General features: G+C 34.5%; 1 protein-coding gene across 3 annotated transcripts in view; it reads right to left on the bottom strand.

Moving 5' to 3' along the window:
* LOC150101691 (sprouty-related, EVH1 domain-containing protein 2-like) overlaps window positions 1-26,925 on the bottom strand; it is a 446,794-nt gene that overhangs the window by 28,949 nt on the left and 390,920 nt on the right. For all 3 annotated transcript variants that reach the window (XM_090400341.1, XM_090400340.1, XM_090400342.1), the window contains exon 4: window positions 13,198-13,256. In XM_090400341.1, the coding sequence (XP_090256467.1) occupies window positions 13,198-13,256 (59 nt within the window). The remainder of the gene's footprint in view (window positions 1-13,197; window positions 13,257-26,925) is intronic.

Raw genomic sequence — 26,925 nt, 5'->3', positions numbered from 1 at the left:
TCATCCCTGGTAATTAAAGAAAAGTGTGGTTAACAAGGGTGTGAGAACAAGGTTTTTTGCCTGGAGAGTGGTGACTGAGTAGAATTCATTGCCTGACTTAGTTGCGAGTTCTTCATCTGTGAATGAATTCAAGAGAAGATATGATGGATATTGTTTTGCTGGTTTAGGTCTCCCGCGATGAGTCTACTGACTCCATGGAGATACCCGTAATAATAATAATAACAATAATAATAACAGTATAGGAAAACCTCGCTTAATGCGAATTTGATATGCTCAATAATTGATTAACACGACTGAGTGACATGATACTATTTCTCGCTTTAAGCAAATGATTAATCAGTTAACATGATTTTTTTATGTTATGCAAAAATTTTTGTCACCAATCTGCAGCGAGCAGCGGCACTTGTCAATGTAGCAGCCAGTGGGCAGTGGCTGCTACATTGACATCGGCATTTGACTCAAAGCTATCATTGCAAGCGCACATGCAAACTCTGCTCTCTTGCTCAATCACTTTTCCTTCATTTTACTTTAATTTAGATTCCTATAAGGCTTTATTATATTCAACCCCTGATAAGGAAAAGAGAAATATTGATAAAGAAAGTGCCAGTAATAAACTGAGAAGAAAAATAATTATGTTAGAGGTAGAGTTAGATGTCATTAAAAGAGATGAAAGTGGAGCTAGTAATACAATGATTGTGTGAGATTTGGGATAGAGCGAGTCTACAGTTCGGACTTGATTAAATTATTATTATTATTATTTGACACCTCCAGGGAGTCCAAAGACTCATCGAGGGAGTGTGCCAACAGCATCGAACAATTGATCCCCTTCCAACTACTAACTGCACTCAAACTTACTTAACTGAGCCATTAGTAGCAGAGGCTCTACCAATCAACCAACCTTATAAGACCAAAGAGTACAAAGAACAAGGAAAAGTTGCTGCTGCTGCTGCTTCTTTAAGCATGCAGATTACCTGAAATAGAAGCCATTTAATGATCGAGATGGAACATCTTCTATCACTCTGGATTAAGGATTGTAACCAAAACAAGAATACCTCTTAGTACAAGGAATATTCAGACAAAATTCTAAATATCTTTCCCTCATTGAAAGAGAACAAATTTCAAGAGGAATACGAAAGTTTTACTGTGAGTTTAAAATAATTTCATCTTTTAAAAATCGAGTTGGACTGCATAAAATAAGAATAACTGGGGAATCTGCTAGCACTGATAAAGATTCTGCAGCCAAGTTTCCTGAAGAATTGCTAAGGATAATTTAGGAGGGAGATTATGATGATTGTCAAATATTCAGTGCTGACGAAACTAGTCTCTTTTGGAAACGTATGCCGACAAAAACTTTCCTAGCTAAAACTGAAGCCTCTCAAACCAGGATACAAAGTATCTAAAGATTCTCTTACATTGTTATTAGGAGATAATACAGAAGGCAACTTTAAACTCAAGTCTGTGTTAGTTTATCATGTGCAAAATTCAAGATCCAACATTACTGAAGAAATCAGCACAACTGGAAAAGTACTTGGATGTAATAAACTGGATAATGAAGATGTGAGAAACTTGCATGATCCCCATTCAGATCAGTTAAGCAAGAATGATTTCCTTCAACTAGAAGCATGCATATAAAGGAGAAGTAGATAAGAAGTGCGAACAAGAGAATGTTACAACTAAGAAGCTAACTGCAAAAGAATGAACTAATTTGCAATCACATTGAGCATGCTAAGGAATTTTTTTTTTTGATGCTAATCCTGATATGGAATGAAGCTTCGAAATCTGCCAAAATCTTGATAAAGCGATCACCAACTATCGCAAATTGCATGACCTAGATGAAAAAGTAGAGCACTATTCAAACATCTTTACTTAATTTTTTTGTAAAAAATTAGCTTAATCAAATGTTTAGATATTAAATAAAATTTTAAGCAATTGATTTTTTTAACTTTGGTGATTTTATCCTCTAATATAGCTTATACTGTAATTTTTTTTTTTTCAAATATATGCTAACTTGTTTTTTTTTTAATGTTGGGCCCATATACGAGAGGTTGGCTGGTCAACCTATAGTATGTTAGTACCATATATGGGTGGTGGGTTGGGAAAGGAGAAACTTGTTAACATTTGATTTAAAAGCTTGTATGTTGTATTCGTTGGGAAATTAAGGGCAGTGGTGGTTGATGTTCTGTGGGTTGAAGTGAGTTGTGTAGAGTAGGGATTGTCAAATGAAAGAGAGGAGTGAAATGCGCTGTCATCTGCAAAACTGTGTATTGGTTTAGAAGTCAACTGAAGTAGGTCATTGATATATAGAAGGAAAAGGGTCGGTTAGAGAACTGACCCTTGTGGGATCCCAGCATTAGTTGGATGGTGGGAGGATAGGGAGACAGTCCAAATGATGGAAGTTTGCTTAGTAAGCCTTTGTGCCAGACCCGGTCAAAAGCTTTAGAGATATCAAGTGCGACTACTTGTGATTCGCCAAATTTTTCCATGGCATATCTCCAGAGATGGGTGATATATAAGATCAGGTTACCTGTTTATCGGCATTGACGGAATCCGTACTGGTGGTCACTTAATAGCTGGGTACCTTCAAGGTAGAATAGGGTTGAGAATTGTTGGTTTTCTCCATCACTTGGGATAGGATTGAGGTGAGTGAGATAGGGCGGTAGTTAGATGGCAGCGATTTGTCACTCTTTTTGGGAATGGGTTGAATATAGGCCAATTTCCAACTTTGGGATATGCCTACCCATTCATATTCTGCAACTGATCTTACAATCTGCTCCCCCTCCATTCTTCCACTGCTCATGTGGGACACTGAAGAGAACATATATGGAAGTGATCACTTTCCTGAAGAGGGTCGGTGAGAGAACTGAACCTTGTGGGACCCCAGCATTAGTTGGATGGTGGAAGGTAGGGAGTCGTCTACCATCACACACAGTGTGCATACAGACAGGAAGCTGGCAATCCATCTACAGAAGTCCTGAGAGAGTCTAAATGATGGGAGTTTGCTTACTAAGCCTTTGTGCCAGATTCAGTCAAAGACTTTAGAGATATCAAGTGCAACTACTTGGGATTCGCTGAGTTTCTCCATGGCATTTGTCCAGCAATGGGTGATGTATGAGAGTAGATCTCCTGCTGATCTTCTTCGATGGAATCTGTACTGGAGGTCGCTTAATAGCCAGGTAATGAATGAGTGGGCAGTAGTTAGATGGCAGTGATTTGTCACCCCTTTTTAAGAATGGGTTGAATATAGGCCAGTTTTCAGGCTTTGGGATATATATCAGGGATAGGAGTCAGTTCTGGTGCACAGACCTTCAGGTCAATTGTAGGAATGTCGTCAGGGCCAGGAGACTTTTTTGTATCTAATTTAGACAACAGGTTTATGATATCTTTTTGGCAAAAGGATACAGGGGGACATTGTATGTTGGGCAGTTGGAATTACTGCAGGGCATTTGCCATTGTCAGTTATGTGTGCATTGGAGGCAAAGTGTGAAGCCAAAGTGTGTTAGCTTTTTCTATGTGTGATGTTGCAATTGAGCCATCTGGGTATGATAGAGGTGGGAATAGTGTAGGACAAAAGTTAAAAAATCCAAAATTGCAATCCAAAAAATTGGATGGCAACTGATGGATGAATTATAATTATTCCTATTATTTATTGTATTTGCTTAGTGTGCATTAATTGATGGATTAATTAATTATGTTAAGCGAGGTTTTCCTGTATGGTATATCCATTATTTACCTTGTCTAACTCAACCATAACATTATTATAAAATGTGGACAAATTACCAAAACAAGACCTTTCCTTAGTAAATCCATGCTGTTCAACACAAAGTATAGATTCGCTGATAGAATAATATATGCACGTAAACACAAGAAAGATATTTAATTAACCAAATATTTTGGTCTGGAAATAACAGACCATCTTCAGCACTACAAGAACAGTTTTAAAAAAATACAAGGTGGAATACTAACAATAGATCATTTAAAAATAGAACAAGCCGCATGATGTTATATCACTAAGTATTAAAGGGAATATTTTTAAGCAGAGACATGATTGAAATAAAGATATTAATTAATAATATTAAATAACATAACATTAATATGAATTAATGAGTTATCCTGATTAGACGTTCCCAGATTTTTGATATAGATATACAGTCATTCCGATTCAGGTTAGGACGATGGAGTAATTCCTCTACGCTTTCTTTGAATAAACGTTCAAATTTATAACGGGATCTATGTAAGAGGCGAGTTTTTCGCTCTCCTGATTAGACATTTTATGATTCCTGTTTTTTGACAAGGATGATGGGCTGTTTCTTTAAGAATATAATGACCTGTGAACGTTGGTTTCCTGTAAACTGTGGTTGTAACAGTATTTGAAGGTGACTGGATGAGGAGAACGTCTAAAAAAGATAACTGGTTGTTTTCTTCCATTTCTATAGTAAACTTTATATGATGATGTAAGGAACTGATACTGTTTAAAAAAGAAGGTAAGGAGTCTTTGTTGTGTGGCCATACAGTAAAGATGTAATCTATATATCTTACCAAAAAGGATGGTTGAGGGAAAATAGATGAGAAGAGAACTTTTTCTAGATGTTCTAAATAAAAGTTGGCTAAAGCAGGAGAGAGAAAAATAGCCGTTTTGGACAAACTGGACGTTCTCTTGAAAAAAGAATCCAAGAACATCAATCCTCCATTCATCACAACAAACCTGAAAAATCTGGATTGGCTCAGCATGGGATTGAAACTAACCACAACATCCTTTGGTCAAAAACTCGCCTCTTACATAGATCCCGTTATAAATTTGAACGTTTATTCAAAGAAAGCATAGAGGCATTACTCCATCATCCTAACCTGAATCGGAATGACTGTATATCTATATCAAAAATCTGGGAAAGTCTAATCAGGATAACTCATTAATTCATATTAATTTTATGTTATTTAATATTATTAATTAATATCTTTATTTCAATCATGTCTCTGCTTAAAAATATTCCCTTTAATACTTAGTGATATAACATCACGCGGCTTGTTCTATTTTAAAATGATCTATTGTTAGTATTCCACCTTGTATTTTTTTAAAACTATTCTTGTAGTGCCACTGAAGATGGTCTGCTATTTCCAGACCGAAATATTTGGTTAATTAAATATCTTTCTTGTGTTTACGTGCATATATTATTCAGTCTTTATGTAACAAGTATCCTTAAAACATGAAATTTTAATCCTTCACGGGGAAAATGCCACCAAAATAACTGGTAAATTAGGAAAACTTTCAGTTATATAAGGTAGGTTACGAGCAAAGATCAATTTTTTAAAAAATTCCACGACAACAAGATCATTCCCAATTTCACTAAGATTAAACAAACTATAAAATCTCCTGGAGCTCATAATATTTACTGGAACACCAGTTTATCGTTAATCCGTCACCAACTTAAAGCTGCTAAACGTGATCTTGCCATTCACAGTAATCATATTTCTGATCTTCGCACCTATATTTCCACAAACTTGGATCCATATCTTTCACACATAGTTCTAAATGTGGCTAAACGTTCTACTCAACGAGCAGATAATAAACTAAGTCAACATCTTAACCAAAAATATGAAGCTCTTTCGTCTAAACAATTCAAGCCCTTCAAAACTCCAGATAATTGGATTGTCACTATATCCGGATGTCCTCTAACTGATAGTGAAATCCTAATCCTGTGAAAAGGACATGATACCATATCTAGATTTCCTAGTTAACATTGAACAGAATCTCAGTCATCTAACTAGTGATAAAGCTAATGCTCTTTGCCTAGAAGTTGCTTCTTCTCTACTTAAGGCTAAACTTCCTCCTTCCAACATATCTCTTTCTGAAATGAAATCTTTAGTCCTTGAGAAAAAACAATCACCTCGTTATCACCAAAGCTGACAAGGGGAAAGCAACAGTAGTTATGAACTCAGCAAATTACAGAAGAAAACTTTCTCTTTTACTTCGAGATCGCTCCACACATCTAAAACTTGATTATAATCCAACCAACAGACAACTAAAGAAATTAAATTCTCTCTTAGATGAAGTCATCAGCTTAGATAGAGACACAATTGAAGACTTAAAACTCATTTTGCAAGACCTCCTAGATTTTATGGTCTTCCTAAAATACATAAGATTGACTTTCCTCTTCATCCAATAATAGATTGTATTGATTCTCCTACTTACCATAATAGCCAAATATCTAGCTAACTTATTGAAATCTCACATCGGCAACTCTAGTTCCTTTCTAAAAAAAACTCCTCAGATTTCTTAGAAAAATTAAAAATGTCTCATTGCAACCTACAGAACTTATGATGAGCTTTGATATAGAATCTTCATATACAAATGTACCTCTCAAGGAGACTTTAAAATTACTTGCTGACATCTTTCCAGAAGACATTATAAAACGATTCGATTTCGTAATACACTCTGGATATTTTTTATGTCAAAACAAATTTTACAGCCAAGTAGAAGGAACAGCTATGGGAAGTCCTCTCTCTCTCTCCTGCTTTAGCCAACTTTTATTTAGAACATCTAGAAAAAGTCCTCTTCTCATCTATTTTCCCTCAACAATCCTTTTGGGTAAGATATATAGTGACATCTTTACTCTATGGCCGCACAACAACGACTCCTTACCTTCCTTTTTAAACAGTATCAATTCCTTACATCATCATATAAAGTTTATGGAATCGAGAAGATGTTGAGTACTTTATGGAAGAAAACAACCAGTTATCTTTTTTTAGACGTTCTCCTCATCCGGTCACCTTCAAATACTCTTACAACCACAGTTTACAGGAAACCAACGTTCACAGGTCATTATATTCTTAAAGAATCAGCCCATCATCCTTGTCAAAAAACAGGAATCATAAAATGTCTAATCAGAAGAGCCAAAACTAATTGTTCTACTTCTAATTTTCTACAGAAAGAATTTTCTACTATTCAACAACACATGAAACTCTATGGCTTTTCCGAAAAGAGTACTCAACATCTTCTCGATTCTTATAATCCACCACAAAACAATGAAGATTCAATACGTTGAGTTCCAATTCCTTACATCTCCGGGATTTCAGAATCTATTGCAAGAAGAAAGAAGCTGTTAACTCATATTTCTGAAGAAATATGAGTTAACAGCTATGTATTCACCTATTAACAAATTATCTTCCCATTTTTCTTCTCCTAAAGACAAATGCTCAACTATATCTCTTCCTGGAGTTTATCAAATTTCCTGCAACTGTGATCTCTCCTATTTTGGACAAACTGGACGTTCTCTTGAAAACAGAATCCAAGAACATCAATCCTCCATTCATCACAACAAACCTGAAAAATCTGGATTGCCTCAGCACAGCATTGAAACTAACCACAACATCCTTTGGTCAAAAACTCGCCTCTTACATAGATCCCGTTATAAATTTGACCACCAGAAATCATTGATCACTGCACGATATGGTATTGGATGACCTGTGAGTCAAAGTGTGTGAAATTGCTGAGACTATGGGCATTTCAAAAGGATGTATAGGATATATTTTGCATGAAGAATTGCAAATGAAAAAGCTTTGCGTAAGATGGGTGCTGCATTTGCTCAGCAGATCAAAAACACACTCGCATGAAAATCTCTGAACAGTGCGTGGAGCATTTTAACAAGAATAAAACTGACTTTGTGCATTGATTTATTACTATGGATGAGACTTGCATTCACCAGTACACACCAGAATCCAAACACAGTAAAACAGTGGACAGAAGCCGGTTATTCAGCGGAAAAGAAGACAAGATCAGGCATCAGTGTTTTGGAATGCTAAAGAATGTTTATTAATTATCTTGAAAAGGGTAAAACAATAACCAGGAAATATTATTCTGATCTTTTAACCAGACTAGACTAAAAAATTCATGAGAAAAGAGCTGGTTTGCAGAAGAAAAAAATCATCTTTCATCAGGTCAATGCACCTACCCACAAAGGTGTTTTTGGCAATGGAAAAATTAAAGGATCTGCACTATGAATTGTTGGAACCCTATTCCCTAGATTTGGCTCCCTCTGACTTCTATCTCTTCCCAAAACTAAAACTCTTCCTCGCTGGTTAGCATTTTTCTTCGAATCAAGAGGTGATTGCAGCTGTAGATGGGTATCTTGCAGATTTTACTGAGAATCACTGTAGGGACGGGATAATGGCACTGGAGCATCGTTGGAATAAATGCATTATTCTTAAGGGAGGTTATGTTGAAAAAAAAAAAATAATTTTGAAATCATAAATTTGTTTTTTCATTGTTAGGCCAAGAACTTTTCAGACCACCTGTGTATACCAAGCTAACAGCTTTTAGTAGATTAGGCACTGATTAGTTAAACAATCTCTTCTACATCTGCTACCCACATACCATACATATTCAGTAGTTATTCTTTATTCATTTATTCTTTCTTTTACTTGTACCATAATGCAGAATTTTTTTTGAATTGTCTTTAAGCTTGCAGAGCTCGTTTCTTTTTTAAGCTCAGTCTTGGCTTTCCATATAATATTTTTAATTGTTCTGATCTGCACCTTATGATTTTCATAATCGAAATAATCTTTTTGCACATCGTACAACTTCCACATAATCTTTTTCTTAAGAATCTTTTGCTTAATATAATTATACATTCATTTCATTTTGCTCTTACCGTATTAATTGTTCGAAACATAGAAGCACATTTTGTGATTGCATCAATGAGTTTTTTTTTTTTTTTTTTAAATGATTCCTATGCACTGCCAATATTCTTTCCATCTAATAATTCAGCTAACCAATTTTATGACAGCTTTCACATGAGAGATAGATGGATATTTAACTGGATGTCATACTACACAGGGTAATAGGTGGAAGGACAACAGGAAGTCATCTTGAAGATTGTATTAGGATCCTGTAAGGGAATGAAAAGTTTTTTTTTTTTTCCACGTTTGGAGGGTGGCAGGTTAGTGATGAGTGCAGCATTGTTTAATGTATTCTGGGAGAGGCATGATAACTCAATGTGAAAGAGAGTTTCAGAAATAATACTGATATTCTTATTCAAGGTGGATGAGGATGGGTTTAATCTACAGTAGACTAAGTTGATTTCGTCAAATATTAATAGGTTTCTAATAATGTCAAATATTTTTGATATTATTAGGAATGGTAATTTTATGGTTTTCCTTTCTTGACATAAGTATTTTAATAGTTTCAACCATGAACAGAAATCTTCAGTGTGGTCATGATAAGAATTATATTTACAGCTGTAAAGAAAATTTCAACTTTTATGTTTAAAAAGAAAGGGGGGAGGGATGTTAACAGCATAGGAAATGCCATATATGTTGTTAAAAGTTATAAAAGCAGAACTATCTTTGATGTTTTGAAATGATCTTCTTGAGGCAAGATGGGAAGAAGTAATTGGCATGATTGTTTTTCTCTAGATGAACCACTGTGAATTTCATATAAAAACAAAATTATTGGCATTGCCCACATGAAAGGCTGGTATGAATGATTGGTATGAGTTATTAATTTCTGCAAATTTAATTTAGGAATTAATGATTTAATAAATAAATTCTGAATATACTTTTACTAAAATAATATTAGAATACCAAAATAAAAAAGATAACACATTTTCATTCAGCTCTTACATGTATAGAACCTAAACCACTGGTAACATTTTAATTATAATTATATCTACAGTGATATAATTATTAATTATATTAATTAATTATCACATAGGCCTGAAATGGCTAGAAAAAGTTCCATGTATTTGATTTCTAGAGCAGGGTTTCCAAGATTATGTAAAAAAAAAAATAATAATAAGATTAATAAAAAAATAGAAATACTTAGCACATCCATGGTACTAAAGTACAATTGGTTTACAACCTTTTGTGGGCGGAAATCACATTTCAAACACACTGTGTGTGTGTGTGTGTGTGTGTGTGTGTGTGTGTGTGTGTGTGTGTGTGTGTGTGTGTGTGTGTGTGTGTGTGTGTGGACACACTGAATCAGTTTAAGGCAGGGCTGGATGAGCATAGTATGCAATAGTGTGTACCTCCCATGATGAGTCTCTGACTCCATGGAGGTTATATGTTAATAATAATAATAATTTACTATTTCAAATATGATCACATCTCATAAAGACAAAACTTTTTATTAGACTAGTAAAAACAACCCAATTTGTGTCACTTCTAACACTCGGTATTTACTATTTTTAGGATACGGTTATAGTTAATAAATTAATTTCAATTGCTTAAGCATATATGTATATTAGGTTGTAGGGTGGTCATACAAAGTGCCCTCCTTTTTCACAAGAACCCAATAAATTTATCAGCCTAATAACCAACTTAACTGAGAGATGATGTCTCCGTAGCGCAAGTGGAAGAACGATGGTATGTTGCACCCTTCAATTGGAAAAGGCCTAAGTTCGATTCTCGTCATGACGGGAGGAATCTTTATGTGGACTTTTTCAATCGAAGGTGAGTTAGCCGATCTCTCATACGGAGGTAGAAGGGTTTTTCCTCCTGAAAACTCAGGTTTTTCATTCCATACAGACAAATCGGCCCTTCAGAACACACGCAATTTACAGACAAAAAATACTAGTTGTGGTGGTTGTGGTGAGTGGTAGATGGCGTTGATGGAGATGATTGGTAGTAGAGGTTCGGTGTAGTAGTGGAGACAGTTGCACAGTAGGTGTCCTCCTGTGAAGAGTCTTCGGGCTCCTTGGAGGTGTCACGAATAATAATAATAATGATGTTGATGTCATGCAGACATAGCAAAATTTATAAGGATGCCAAGTCTTACAAGTAATTGTAAGAGAAAGATAGTAATGCAGATATTATGAAAGTCCTTTAAACAATGTTCCAGATGATCCAAAATAGAGTTCTTATTATTCACTTCTAGCCAAAATGGATGTCACATTAAATACGAGCAAAAATCAGAAAGAAATTCTTCTACCTAAAGAGCTAATGTTACACAGTTCCACAACAAACACCAGTTGAGTGGCCTGTATATTGTACTTGACAAGCCTGTAAAGAAGAAAACTGATGCATGCTTGAAAATTTCAGAATAGTAAAGCTGCTTTTAGATCTAATATAACAACAAAGCATAGATCTTAAATTTCTACTTATGTTCAGTACCTAGAAAGAAGCTCAGCTTTATTTTAGACAGATTAATTGGCTAAATAAGGTATTTTAATGAAATGTATACTGTATTTTGAAATGCAGGTGGGGGGGGACAATTCTATAGAGGCTTAGTGTTCAGTTTATGAACCTGAAGCAGATACAATTAACTGAAGTAATTTGTTTGTAACAGTAAATGAGTATATTTTATATATAAGTTATAAATGATCCATCAACAGGTAGATTAAAAAGATATTTACTGAATGATTTGTTTATTTTATTATTTGATAATAAACTCTTGAAATGTACTTTAAAGTCACCATTTTATTGATAACAAAGTTAAATGAAATCCAGATAAGCTTTAGATGTTTTTATGGCATTTATTTATTTATTTAAATGAATTCCACAAAAAGGATTAGCTATGACAGAAACCTTGTTGTTGAGAGACCAAGTAGGGTCCTTATACATCACTTCAAGCATCCAATATACAAGGCAGTGATGGTGCGTTGAACCATGAAAATTATTTATCACCTAATACTTTTAGAAACATTTCAGAAACATTCCTGACAACAGTCTGAAGTTGCAAATTTTAATGTCAAAGCATATACTTGACCAACTTTATGACTTTACCTAATTTTCTTTCAATTTCTATGGATATTACTGTCTAAATGGGTGTCATCACTTACTGAGCTATGTGGAAGAATTTGTCTTCCACATAGAGATTATCATTACATTCAAGGATTGATAATCCTTGAATGTATCACATGTTGGTGATACCCATAATAACCATGATTAAATAGCACTTAAAATTTATACCTAAAGAATTACCAAGCCTGGAAGTAACTTCATTATTTGGAAATGACTGTTATAATAATAACTTTTTTAATGGTCAATGAGTTTTAAGGAATGGTATGATAGACTTTGTTTCCTAGGAGGGACCTCCTACGATGAGTCTTGATAGACTTTGTGTTTCCTAGGAAGGACCTCCCGCGATGAGTCTTTTGACTCCATGGAGGCCTAAATAATAATAATTATTATTATTATTATTATTTGTAATTCATTCGATAACAATTAGTAAAGATAGCACAAATATATTTGCCTTATTCAGAAGATGATAATGAAGATGTTCAAAGATTATCTTGTAGTGCAATTTTGGGACTAAAGATTTATGCTGAGCTTGCATTAAGAAATTCTGACACAGAACTCTGAACTTGAATAAAGAGGTTTTCAAAAAATAAAAAAATAGCAAAGCATAATACAATGGATATCTGACTTGACTGAACATATCATGTACTATTAATTATGGCAATCCCACTTGCAGAAGGTTAAGAACCTATAGCACATAAGTAACAAGGAAAGACCAATGATTTGATAAGATAAAAAATACACTAAAGGCTGGATATTTCTTTTAAATGCCATTCAGGCCTACAATTACAACGAGAAATCCTTTCAGTCAGCAAGCCATTTTCATAAATGCATCCTGTTGTCCAGCCACAAGTGCTTGATGGTTTTGAAGTTTTTATAAATAAAAACATTGAGTTTTGATTGTGTTTGTTATACACACTTTTAGAACATCATATTATACTTTCACCAGTTTTCTAACCTGATATTTACACAAACACATAACAGGCACCCAATCACAAAGCATTCCAAATCAACTTCTCACTAAACTAATTCTATCCCTTTATCTTGCTGACATTCTTAATAATGGTACAACCATTCTTCGTGAGTTCTTCAGGACTTTCTAAGAATTACAACTTACAGATTCAATGTTCTTTAGAAATATGGATCTGATCTACTTGACACCTAATATTAATTGACTATAAGTTCAACAACCTTTAGTATTTGGGATCACCATAAATTAAGTATAAGATTTCCTGTAACAGAACCTTAATTCAAAAGATCTGGTGTAAATTCATTGAGAATTTAAAAAAATAATAAAATAAATATGGCTTCAGATGACATCTTTTATAAAGCAACTCTGCTCTCTCTCTACATCTTTTCCAAGTGTGAGGAGGATGCCAGTTATGGCTCTGCATTAAATATTATATAAGATTACAAATTTAATGAAGTAAAGAAGCAGAGTAAATAGTAGAATATAATACTTACCATAAATACATCATCGTCACCCATTTCTGATTCCAACCCATAAAAGAAATTTTCCATTCCTAACAGGGGGGGAAAAAAGTTTGTTACTTCATATTATAGAAATTTAATAGATGGGCACATAGCTAATAATTAGAGACATAGCAAGGGGGGGGGATATGCAGAGGGGCATGTGTCCCAAAGTACTGAATCTAAAGCTAAGCACCATACAAAGGATATAAATTAGATGTGTTAAAGAGCCCATAGTTAAAATCCTTTCAGTGATGAAAGGTTTTAATCAGATAGAACTAAGGTTTTAGATAGAGATGGCAAAGCTTTTCTCTCCTTACAACTCAGGTTTTTCCCCTTGCAAAAGAGGCAAACTAGCCCATTACACATATATTCGAAAAATACAACTAAGCACTGCCTATTTAAAACTTCATGGATGATTCAAGGAACACTTGAACTCCATGAAATACTCCATAAGTTATTTATAGAGGAAAATCAGAATGCTTACTGTTACTATCCATATATATTGCATTATCTATAAGAAAATACAGATGCACTAACTCAAGAGACATTTATATGCATAATAATAATAATAATTCATTTCACCATTGCAACAACACAGTCAGTTTATTTCAAGATTAATAAATAATTAAAATGCTCTTATGTATAATACTCATGAATGTATGGCTTGAGATTTATTTATTTTTGTGCTTTCCCCCAACACACAAATGATCATAAACTGTAAATACACTAATGTTTAGACAATTTGGAAACCCTGCTCTAGAAACTAAACATGAAACATTTTCAAGCCACTTCAAGCCTCTAATGAGCATGGTTGTGGTGGTCTTACACCAGATGAAATTCATCTACCATTTAAGATTAGAAAATGTTTGTTCTGAGATGATCATTTAAAACAGAATTCATTCGATCTATGTAAGGCAGTCCAAATATCTGGTGTTCATAATCTATCAGAGAAGTCTATTTAAGCCAAATTTTGATGACATCTTATGGATAGAGATCCTTCTTATTTTCAATCTAAAAAAAAAAAAAAGATTTTCTACCAATGAAAGAGCAATTACTGAATTATCACATTGAGCTTGTTTTTGTTAACTTTATCCAGACATTAGAATTACACGTACTTTTGATGTTTATGGATGCAAGGTTTTGCAATTCAGAATGCAGAAGGTAAAGCTGTGAACTGTTTTTTTTTTTTTTGGGGGGGGGGGTCAATGATAAATGGCAAATTTGAAATTTAAAGGGCACACCAAAAGAGCACAATGTAATGTCACAAGGAGAGAATTGTAAACAGCAGTTTAGCAAAGTGAAAAAGACGTGAGAAACTTTTGAATTAATGAGGTGATTTTATAGAGTGAGAAGGTATAAAGCTATCTCTGGAAAATGTATAATGGTGAAGAAGGGAGTGAATAGAATGTATTCCTCAAGTGTGTTGTGAATATATTTCAGATTCAGTATGATAGATATGTTACTGGTTGAGTGAATCCCTTCCTCCCCTCTTCCTGCCATGATTACATCTAGTGACTTCATGGATGTTTCCTTTCCTTCATAGTTACATGGTGATCAGCATTCATTATTAAAAAATATGGAAACAACTACTGTGTTATAGTAAAACTTCAGTTTAATATAAACTAAAGTAATCACCTAACATTTCAACCTTCGTATCAAGGTCATCATCTGGAGTATACACATATAAACAAAGAAACAAGCTACATTACAAATCCAGATGATGACCTTGAAATGTCAGGAATTACTTTGGTTTATGTTAAACTGAAGTTTTACTATAACACGGTAGTTGTTTCCATAATTTTTTAATAATGAATTCATGGAGGTTTGTCAATGATTCTAGTGAATCCAAAAAACTACAGCAATTTTTTATTTCTTTGGTACAGATTTAGGTTTGTTTCTACAACTATTCATCTGGGTGGTAGTGGTGGTGCAAGGCATTCTAGTATATAGTAGCTTTCTGCAGATGTGCATTCAAGAGAGAGAGAGAGAGAAATTTCAGACTGTTTTGTCAACCAGACACAAATTCAATAAAGAATAGTTTTTATTCCTTTGCCAGTATAAACTGGATATTTGAATGTCTACTGTTTAGGCATTATAATAATAGGCCTAGTTCTTTGTCTCAAAATCAAGTCGGTACAAGGCATTTTTCCATTTCCAGCATATTCCATTTATTGGGCAAGTATGAAGTCTCTCATAGGCAGAATGAAAGAACATTAGAATGATATCCAGGTCTCCCAAGCCTGGGTAAATAGGTGAGAGACTAAGCAAAGGGCTAGTAACCCATCCTTGTAAAAAAGTGCTTTGCTATGGAAACCAAGAGACAAAAAAAATGTAATACTAAATGAAGACAAACTGTTGAGAATGACATTCTCTAGCAAAAGCTCTTATGGAGAAACTAGGGAACCGATGAATACAACAGAAAATTCAGACAAGACACAAAAACCAAAAGAAAAATACTAAATGCATAAAGGCAGTAGCAGACTGGATGTGTCTAACTATAAGACAATTTGTGTTTCATCAGTAGTTGTTAAGATCTTGGATAAATTTCAGCATCACAGATAACATTACCCTCATCTGCCCAATCCCATATACAGCATTGGGCAGATGAGGGTAATGTTATCTGAGAGAGTCAACATGGATTTGTTAAGGGGCACTCTTGCTTCAGTAATATGATTGCCTTTTATAATAAAGTGACAAGAGCAGTTGATAAGGGAAAGGCATATATTGCTATTTTTATTTTTTTTGGATTTTGCAAAGGCCTTTGACAGGGTGGCACATGATAAGCTGATATTTAAGGTGCAGCACATGGGTTTATATGTTGAGTTAGTCAATTGGATTCTGGATTGGCTGTCTGATAGGTATCAGAGAGTTGGGTACAGTGGGGAATATCAAGGAGGCAGAAAGTTACAAGTGAGGTCCCACTGGGCTCAGTACTGAGACCTGTATTGTTTAACCTTTATATCAATGACATCGTCAATGGATTGCAAGGGGATATTCAGTTGTTTGCAGATGATGTGAAGCTGGAAAGGGTTATTAGTAACAGTGCAGATGTAGCAGCCCTGCAAGAGGATTTGAATAATCTAGACAGATGGGCAAATAAACAGGAGTGTCGATTTAATGCAGCAAAATGTAAAGCCTTGAAGTCTGGGATACATCGATGGGAGACTGCATACTCAATTGGAGGAGCTGTACTGGAAGAAGTAGGGGAGACAAGCGATCTGGAGGTGATGATTGATAGAAAATTGAAATTCAGACAGCTATTGCAAAAGTGGTGAAAGTAACTCAGAGGATAGCTGCAATACTGAGAAGAACACTGACCTGTAGAGATAAAAGAGTTATTGTTCCATTATATAAGACCCTGATCAGACCACACTTAGACTACTGTTCTCAAATTTGATCCCCAGGATTTGAAGAGGATAAATTAACTGTGACATGAAACGGTACAGAGGCAGAAAACAAAGATGGTTTCAGGACTGTGCAATGTTAGTTATGAGGCTCAGCTGAGGGAATGTGGACTGCAGAGTTTGGTAGATAGAAGGAGAGTTGATATGATTAAGAACTTTTAAACTGTTGAGAGGTGGTTACAGGGTTGACAATGGGTAGTTCTTTCGATTGGTGGAACAGTAGGAAGGAGCGATGACAAGGGGCCATCTCTGGAAGTTATGAAATGAAGTTGTGAGAAAGAGGGTGGAGAGTGGCTTCTTTGCATGGAGGGTGATTGAAGCGTGGAATGCATTGCCTGATAGAGTGGCGGGATTGAGAGCAAGAATGATCAATGAGTTCAAGGAGTGGTAGACTTTGTTTCCTAGGATGGTCCTCCCACGATGAGTCTCTTGACTCCATGGAGGCTTGAATAATAATAAATTATTTGGAACCAAAAAGAACAATATGAACTAGATGTCAATCAAAAGCAGTCAATACAGCCAAAGAAATTAAAGACTACAAATTTGATTTTAAACATTTTATGGAATTTACAACTGTGTTAAGAAAACTTTTTTAATTATCCCGATGTTTCGATCTTCACATCGAGATCATCATCTGGAGCGTACATAAATATACATGACAAGCTGAGTTACATCATTAACTGTAAGCCAGAGAAACAATGATTTGATCACATGTTATTCTACTGCATGACCTCTGGTGGGAAAAAAAAATAAAATAACATAAAATAAAATAAAAAATAATAAAATAAAATAAAAAATAATAAAATAAAATAAAAAATAAATTTTTACATCAAGCTAAATTCTATTTTTATAATGACAGGAATAAACATTCTTTTAGAAGGCTTTCTTTCAGAAACAATTGGTGTCCTATTTTTAGTATTACAATTCTTATTTTTGATTTACAATACTGGATTTTCTACAGTCCTGTTTATAGTTCTTGGTGAGGAAGGTCGAATATATACCTTCCATATGTTTGGGATTTTTAAACCATCGTTATTGTTCAGATTGGGTATATTCCAATCTGAACAACAATGTTCAGAATCCGGTATATTCCAGGGTGAGCTAGTGGAGGGAGTGGGTCACCCTGGAGTATACCGGATTTATTGTACTAGCAACATACCATATATAGGAGAAACAGGATGCACTATTCCTATTAGACAAAAAGAACATAAACGACACATTAAATATAATAATTATGGTGAAGCTGGCCTTTCTGATCATGCCCTGAATACCTTACACAGAATTGACTGGAAAACCACCAGCTGTCTACATCACACTAGAACATGGTATGAATGAAAATTCAAGGAAGACTGTGAGATTATTAGCAACCACCCCAATCGGAACAACAATGATGGTTTAAAAATCCCAAACATATGGAAGGTATATATTCGACCTTCCTCACCAAGAACAATTATAAACAGGACTGTAGAAAATCCAGTATTGTAAATCAAAAATAAGAATTGTAATACTAAAAATAGGACACCAATTGTTTCTGAAAGAAAACCATCTAAAAGAATGTTTATTCCTGTCATTATAAAAATAGAATTTAGCTTGATGTAAAAATTTATTTTTTATTTTATTTTATTTTTTTTTCCACCAGAGGTCACGCCAGTAGAATAACATGTGATCAAATCATTGTTTCTCTAGCTTACAGTTAATGATGTAATTCAGCTTTTCCTGTATATTTATGTATGCTCCAGATGATGATCTCGATGTGAAGATCGAAACGTCGGGATAATTAAATTTTTTTTTTTTTTTTTTTTTTTTTTTTAAACATGGTTGTAAAGTCCATACATTTTTTAAAATGAATGCTGATCACCATGTAACCCTAAAGAAAGGACTACAAATTTGAAATATTGGGAATAAGCAAGAGATAAGATGGAATGGATGGGAATTGATCCAGTTGAGTTCAGGAGAAACAATAATATATGCTGGAAATCAAGATGAAGATAGTGCACATGCAAAAGGAGTGGCAATAATCATGTCGAGTAAGTCCAGTGAAGCAAGAGCTGCAAGGACAGAATGGGAATCAATTACAGAAAGACGCACAAGAGCATGATTTAACTCAAGGTGCTATAAACTACAATTATAAATGTATATGCAACAACTAATAATGCAGATGAAAAAGAAATTATGATTTTTATGATATATTACAAAAGCAATAGGTGATACAAATCTTATAGATATAATTATGATAACAGGAAATCTAAATGCTAAAAAAATAGGAAATGATTGTACAGGTAGAGAAATGATAAGAGATTCTCCATCTGCTCTAGTTGATAATAAAACTAGCGCAGATGGAGTTGGATATTAGACTAGAGCATTGGATTGGAGATTGGATGTCTGATAGACATCGACAAGTTGTGTATGGGGAGCAATATCCCAGAAGAGGAAAGTCACTAGTGGTCTGTTTTAGAGCCATTGCTGATAACCTGTATGTTAATGATATTAGGGAAGATTTGGATGGGGATATTCAGTTACAGATGATGCAAAGTTGGGATGAACTATGAGGAGCGGAGCAAAAGTTGTGGCCATACAAAGACTTGAATAGACCGAGTGAATATGCACTGGAGTGGAGATGCCAGTTTAATGTTGCAAAATGTTAGATTTTAAAATCTGGAAAACAAAGATGGGATGCTGAATTTACTCTTGGTGGGATTAAGAGATCTTGATTCTGGTTCCATTGTATAAGGCTCCGATTAGGCCACATATGGATACTGTGCACAGATTTGGTCACCTGGTTTTGAAAAGGATGAAGAGAGATGTTGGAAAAGTCCAGGAGGTGATTGACTAAGGTAGTTTCTATCGCTGGAATATTGAATATAAAGATGAGAAGATGCAATTGCAATTTCCAAGCTAGTGGATAGGAGGAAGAGGGGTGATATGATAGAGATATACAAGTTAGTAAGGGATTGTTATAGGATTAATGTTAAAGAAGTTTTTCATAAAATGATGGAAGATGAGGGAGGGAGAACAAGAGGTTATCCCTAGATGAAGTATAAGGAGGGTGTGAGCAAGAAGAATGTTTCTTGCATGGAGAGAGAGAGAGAGAGAGAGTTATGAATGATTGGAATGCATTGCCTGAGAGCATGGTATCTGCAGAGAATTTGAATGTGTTTAGGGCACAGTATGATGAGTGTGTATGACAAAAGGGACTTCCTAGATATGTCCATGACTCCATGGGGGGGGGGGTCTTAGGATAATAATAATAATGGAAAAGGAAGGTATAGGAAATATAAAACGAAAATGGAGAGATGTTACTGGATTTCTGCATGCCAAATGAATTAGTAATAGTGATATCTATATAAAGTAACATGGAGAGCACTAGATGGGAAAATGTATAACTAAATTGATCCTATAATGATACAAAGAAAATGGAGAGGATCTCTTTTGAATGTGAGATCAATGAGAATATCAGATGCTTATAAACACCATTTTTTTAGTAATAGGAGAAAGGATAGAACCGTAACAGGCCACTAGGCCTAATACGTGAAGGGAAGAAGAAGAGAAATAAAAATAAGATTAATGAACATAAAGAAAGAAATAGGCAAAAACAGAATGTACAACAAAAACAAACTAAAAAAATGTGAAAACTAAAAGAAAATATGCAGCAGAGGTTAACAATAGATATGAAGTTCTGACTCAGATCAGACAGAATGAACATGAAGAATTCATATTTACGAATTTAGGGACACAAAACACACATATTGAAATGATTATTTTACTTATTATTAGTAAAATAATACTTGTAATAAATTTAGTTTAATCCTTTATCCCAGTGAGAGCAAACAAAGTTTGCACCTGAAAATATCTTCAGGACTGAATATAGTGTTGTACTATCTTCTTGTACTAAGTTGTACTAACTATAATATATTCAGTCCTGAAGATATTTTCAGGTGCAAACTTTGTTAGCTCTCACTGGGATAAAGGATTAAACTAAATTTATTATAGTCTAACCTAGTGCAAAATAAACTTTCAAAATAATACTTGATTCGCCCCCTCTATTGAGGTCATCATCAGAAAGATACATGTATAAGAAACCAAGCTACATGCTCTTGCACTTTATAAAGGTAAATTAAATCTACGCTGTTAATTGATCTTTTTCTTAGCCTGACCTCTATTGATAAAAAATAAATAAATTAATTAATTAATAAAATAAATAAAAAACTATAATAAACTCTACTAAAGTCCTCCTGTACTAAGATTCTTCTGGATTTGTATAGTTCAGATTGTTATACTACGGTTTTTTTCTGCACTTGTACAGATATAAAATGAGGCAGAACTTGCAGCTAATACAGGTGAACAAGCCGAAGAAAAATCTCAATACAAGAAGACTCAGTGAAGTTTTTTTTTTTTTCAATAGCAACTTGAACTGTACAAGTCCAGAAGAAAATCTTAGTATAACAATCTGAAATATACAAATCCAGAAGAATCTCAGTACAGGAAACTTTAGCAGAGTTTATTGTAGTTTTTTATTTATTTTATTTATTAATTTTTTTTTATCACTAGAGGTCAGGCTAAGAAAAGATCAATTAACAGTGTACATTTAATTTACCTTTATAGAGTGCAAGAGCATGTAGCTTGGTTTCCTACACACATGTATCTTTCTTATGATGACCTCAATACAGGGGTAGAAATGGCAAGTGTTATTTTACTAATAATAAGCAAAATAATCATTTCAACACATGTGTTTTGTGTCTCTAAATTCATAAATATGAATGCTGATCACTGTGTAACCTTAAAAGGAAGAATTCAGAAGCACTGAAGAAATATCGACAGGTATTAAAAACATACACCATGAAGCTGCAGAAAAAAAATACTAGGAGTGCACAGAAGAAAAGACAAGGAATGGATATCTTCACACACAAAACTCAAAACTGAACAAAAAAAAAAAAAAAGAAGAAAGAAAAAAAAATAATACAAAATAAGAATAACATCAACTTACAAGAGAAATATAAAGAAATACATAAAGAGATTAAGTAAAATGCAAAATAAGATAAGAGAGTTTATTGAAAGTATATGAAATGAGGCAGAACTTGCAGCTAATACAGATGATACTAGAACATACAATATATAATACTAGGGGAAATCGTCCCCCCCCCGAAGCCTATGGCACCCAACCCCCTGAGTTCCAGACTGGTAAACCGGTTCTCCTTGAATTCTGATGACTTGAATTTTGAAGACTCGACACTTGGGTAGCCCCTGAGTGTCGAGTCTTCAAAAGGGGGTTCGCCCCTGGCATCCCCCGAGTTCCAGACTGGTAGGCCGGTTTTCCTTGAATTCTGGAGACCACCCTGAGTGTCGAGTTTTCAAAAGGGGCTCTGCCCCCCCCCCCCCCGAGTGTTTGACTGGTAGGCCGGTTCTCCTTAAAAATTGTGATATCTCTAAAGGGGGGCTTTGCCCCCCCATATCTCTAACACAGTAGACAGTACAAAAAGATGACCCATGAATGATATTGACAAAAATCCAGTTGCTAACTTTACAATGAAGCTTCAAGTTTTACCAACAACTAGATCAAGTGTCTGTTTGACAGAAATGATCATGATGAAGTTTAAGGGGTTTGAAGAGCACAGACTATGGAGAGGAAGAATAGTTGAACAACTTTGAAAGCAATAAATGCCTTTGTTAGTAGACATTTAAAATTTTTTATGTTGAATTTGTAATTTTCTACTTACTAAATTGTCACCCTGAAAAACATACTGGATCCATATTGATTTTATTATCCGCACAATACACTACCAATACTTAAAATAGCATCACTTCAAAATCTGAAACTTACATTGCTTTATTTATTTATTTATTTATTTATTATTTTGGAAGTTTTCAGGGCTCACAATACTTTTTCCCTGAAATTCTCCTTTCAAATTACAGCAGGTGAAGATTGTGGTCTATTACTTAGAAAGGGGACAATCGTTCGATGGTGTTGGCACATTCTCCCTCGATGAGTCTTTTCACTCCCTGGAGGTGTCACATAATAACAATATCTTTCATCTGTTATTCAGTGCAAGTGATCATAGCATTAAAGATCAGCTTTGCTCACATTAGTGATACTAATGTCTAACTCCTGTCTAAAATGTTCATTTTTAATATAGTTCTGCCAATGAAATCATCTGTTCACTTCCCTAATTTTTTCTAAGAACTCTTACACCTGTTGTCTTCAATCTTTGATCAAATGTTTTGTTTCTAACTTAACTCTCAGTTCTACATAATCTGGCTTGGATGCTGTCATAAGTACTGCTAGTTTGGTTTTGACTGATTTCTCTCAAAAGAGAATGGTCAATTTTTCTCTTGAGAGAACTCAACAACAATAATTTTAACTGATTTTCTGTCATATGCTTATTCTATTTCCAAATTTAATTTTCTGCTTTAAACATTATACCTAAATGGATGAAATATTTCACTGCTAAGAACAGAGTTGATGCTTTTTTTGCTTATTTTCATAGTTTTGATTTCTTTCTTCATAAAGATTTCTTTGAAATCTTTATGAAGAAAGATTTAAGAGGATATCATCAGCACACTAAGTAAAGAACTGAACACAATACACCAGATTCTGATATAAAATATAATGCTACTTTCCTTAAAATATTGTTTCATCTAGATTACAAATGGCAATATAGATCATGTGCAATCTTGCCTTGCTTAATTTAACATCAAACCATCTTTTCAGAAATCCTTAAAAGGTGAAGTACTACTGACAGTGCACTCGAGTATAAGCATGGTCTCTGCTTTATATGGACCTACATACACCACAATTTTATTTTTGTGAAAGTACTCTATATGCTTTTTTTATGCTCTATCAAACTTATATAGAAATATCTAATATATGCTGCTGACTTTTCAAAGTATTTATCTAAAGATGAAAATCTGGTTCTGACAACCACTATTTGGCCTGGAACACAAATTTACCTTGAACAATTTTTTCGTAGCCTTCTTTCACCCAGTTATGAATTACATAGATTTTACTCATGACACTCAATAAAGAAATTCCTTTAATTCCTGCATTTATTATTAATATTAATTTTTTTTTTATAGTATAGCAAAATGAAAGCTCTCCTCCAATCTGGGAATCAATCTTCTGACCTAATTTTTTGAATTACATAGAAATACCAGTGCTCATGTGGGAGCAGGTTAGATTAAATGGTAATCCCACATAATAAATAATTCCGTGTTTAGTAACAGTGTTTATGATTTTTCTAACACACACTAGAATACATTAAGATAATATTGTGGAATTTATCCGTAACAAAATGTTAGTACTGTACTTTAAGAATGCTGACCTACAACAACTCTTCAAACTATACAAATCATATCTTTTAGTATTCTGCATATACTGGTTGCAGCTTATGAAATAAAACATACATACTAATCAATGCAGTACTGTTTGTATCTGAAACACAACAGAAATTATTTTTATATAATTAAAGTTTAAGGATGCCATTTTTAGATTTCACTTAGGTGTCAGGACTCCTTGCTATGCCTCTGCTAATAACCAGACTAATAATATCCAATGTTAATAAACACAGGAATGAATTTTACAATATCATGAGCAACTTTACTAGTAATGCATTAAAAGACATTCAAACAAGCACTAATCGAAGACATGGAATGACAAAATGATCATTTTTAATATCATTCAAGCCCAAAATTATATAGTTAATCACCCAGTACCTCAGACCTGCTGTGCTCTGACCTTTTTTACAATAATGTGACATAGACAGGACAAAATACAGTAAAGCTTAATTCTGCAATACCCAAGAATGCCAATCCTATGTAAATGTGGTATATGACTATATGACAATATAACTTGATTCAAATGGAGCAATTATTACATGCATAATTTACTACGTATCTGTTCTTTCACTCTGTTATGCATTACCAATAATTATTTATGCATTTTGATTTGAAATGACTAGATATGAATCTTACACCACCAATTCTCTATATAACAATAATAGCAAGTTGGGAAATTTATCACATTTCTTTGCTTTTGAATATGCATATGTGAAAAAAATATTGATACCTAAACTTAATTAAATGTAAAAAATTATAATACTTAAAAATCCTGAAACCTAATATCACTAAAGCAGTACTATAACGAATACTTTTGGAGTATTCATTATGGTACTATTCATTCAGAGTCAGGAAATGTAAGTGCAGTGATATTATGATATAGCAAGTTTATATAACATCTCTCTCTCTCTCACTCTCTCTCTCTTCCATTATAAGTAATGAAATGTTAGGATTGAGTGGAGGAAGGTGAATATTCAGATAATCAAACTGCAACTAATAGACATTAAGAATCTATTTTCATATATGATGGTGTATGAGACTAATTTTTAATACTGAATGTAGCCCTTCAGGTTATGAAATTGAGTAAAATTAACACAAAGTGTGAGGGAGTAGTGCAGTTTATGTATACTAATGTCTCTGACTTGGGAGTGTTATCATGTCGTCTTCACCTGGGAGAGAGAGCAGACTTTTCAGTTGAGAAGGGATACATGAACTAACTTGAAGAAATGCTATGGCATAAGAATTTAGAGAATCAAGATGATAGTAAAGCTTGGAGATAGTCAAGGAGTGTTTCAAGAAAAGCATTTTCACAATATATGTGCAAGTTAGGAGGATAATCAAGTAGGAATGAGATGTATAGGCAGCATCATTAAGCAAAAGTAAATGATGAAAAAAAAAAAGGGGGGGAGAACCTGTGGAAGGTATGCAAAAAGAAGCATAATCAGAAAGCTGCTAAGCAGTAGAAAGCAGAAAGGTGACAGGTATGGTAAGAAAGTCTTATTTAAAAACTTTCACAGCTTACACATGTAAAAAAAAAACAAAATAATAATTAGAATTTTATTCAATTACTCCAATATATTTCATCCAATCCTGAAGATATTTTCAGGTGCAAACTTTGTTTGCTCTCACTGGGATAAAGGATTAAACTAAATTTATCATAGTCTAACCTAGTGAAAAATAAACTTTCAACATCTTTCTCTAAATCCAGAGTAATTTAATAAAAAAAAAGGTGGCAAACCTTTTGGCAACTTCTATAGGTAAAGATGACCTTGCTACTGCTTCTGCCTGGTATCTCTAACTCTGGACCTGGCTCCCACTGAAGAGACCTCAATAAAGGTCGAAACTAGTCTGGGTAGTGGCCAATCCCTTAAGGCATAACAGTATACATATCCACAAGGAGATGTGTTTTGCATTATGTGTTTTGCATTATGGGAAATATTGGGATAGGAGTGTTGGTAGCTTGCTCCACCTTTGCTACGAGTTGCCTGGTGTTGTACTACTTACCCAGGTAAGATAGTCCTGGTGTTGTACTACTTACCCAGGTAAGATAGTACAACACTATATTCAGTCCTGAAGATATTTTCAGGTGCAAACTTTGTTTGCTCTCACTGGGATAAAGGATTAAACTAAATTTATCATATTTCATCCAATATTATGCAGATGAAATATATTGGGAAGGAAGGCTACAGACAATTCGGATGCCACTCATAATGAGGTAAAAGTAAATCCCAAAGAGTTCTTTCACATTGCAGCATTAATAGAAAGAATGACTATGAGAGGATGCCTACCTAACCAGTCCCCTCCATGTGGGGTACCTGTTTGTGGTGGAGGGGACCTCCCAGTGATGGTAATGGCCCTTTCCATTCTTCCTCTTTTTCTTTGCTTTTCTTCCCATATTCTTTGCTCTACTTCTCCTAAGTCTTTTTTCTATACTACCATCACTGGGATCCAACGGCGTTGCGTTTGCTGTGCGGTGTGACCCGTGGACATCCAGAAAGGGGGATCCTGGTAGTCTTGCACTACTTTGGCCTATGCTTCGGCAAGACGGGCAGTCCTGGATGGCCAAGCCAGGATCAATCAACTAGTGGGCTTGCCTGCAAGGGTCAACAGTGTTGCAGTAAGTCTCTAACCCCATGGTATGGGGTCGGGATCCTAGGCTTGCTGTAGTGCCGGTATAGTGTCCAGGGTAGCCCTGGCATTCCACTCCTGAGTGCAGTCATTGCTTGCCAGGCAGGGGACATCCATGTGTGGCTCCATGGTGGGTGGGGAGCTCTGGGACAGAACCAAAAACTTCTTGAGCATGAATCCTTCATCTGGGACAGAACCAAAAACTTCTTGAGCACGAATCCTTCATTCTCAAATGTTTCAAGGGCCCTAACAAAGTCCCAACGAAGTACTGATACCGTAGATACAGCATATGGAAACAGAAGAAAGAAACAAAAGACATATGATGCTAACATAAATTTACCAACATTTTTAATCATTC

This window comes from Typopeltis vanoorti, chromosome 11 (genome assembly GCF_054136105.1).
Source record: "Typopeltis vanoorti isolate ZY-2024b chromosome 11, IOZ_Tvanoo_1.0, whole genome shotgun sequence".
Classification (NCBI taxonomy): domain Eukaryota; kingdom Metazoa; phylum Arthropoda; class Arachnida; order Uropygi; family Thelyphonidae; genus Typopeltis; species Typopeltis vanoorti.
Note: the sequence above shows the minus strand (reverse complement) of the source record. Positions and strands in the feature narration are given on the sequence as shown.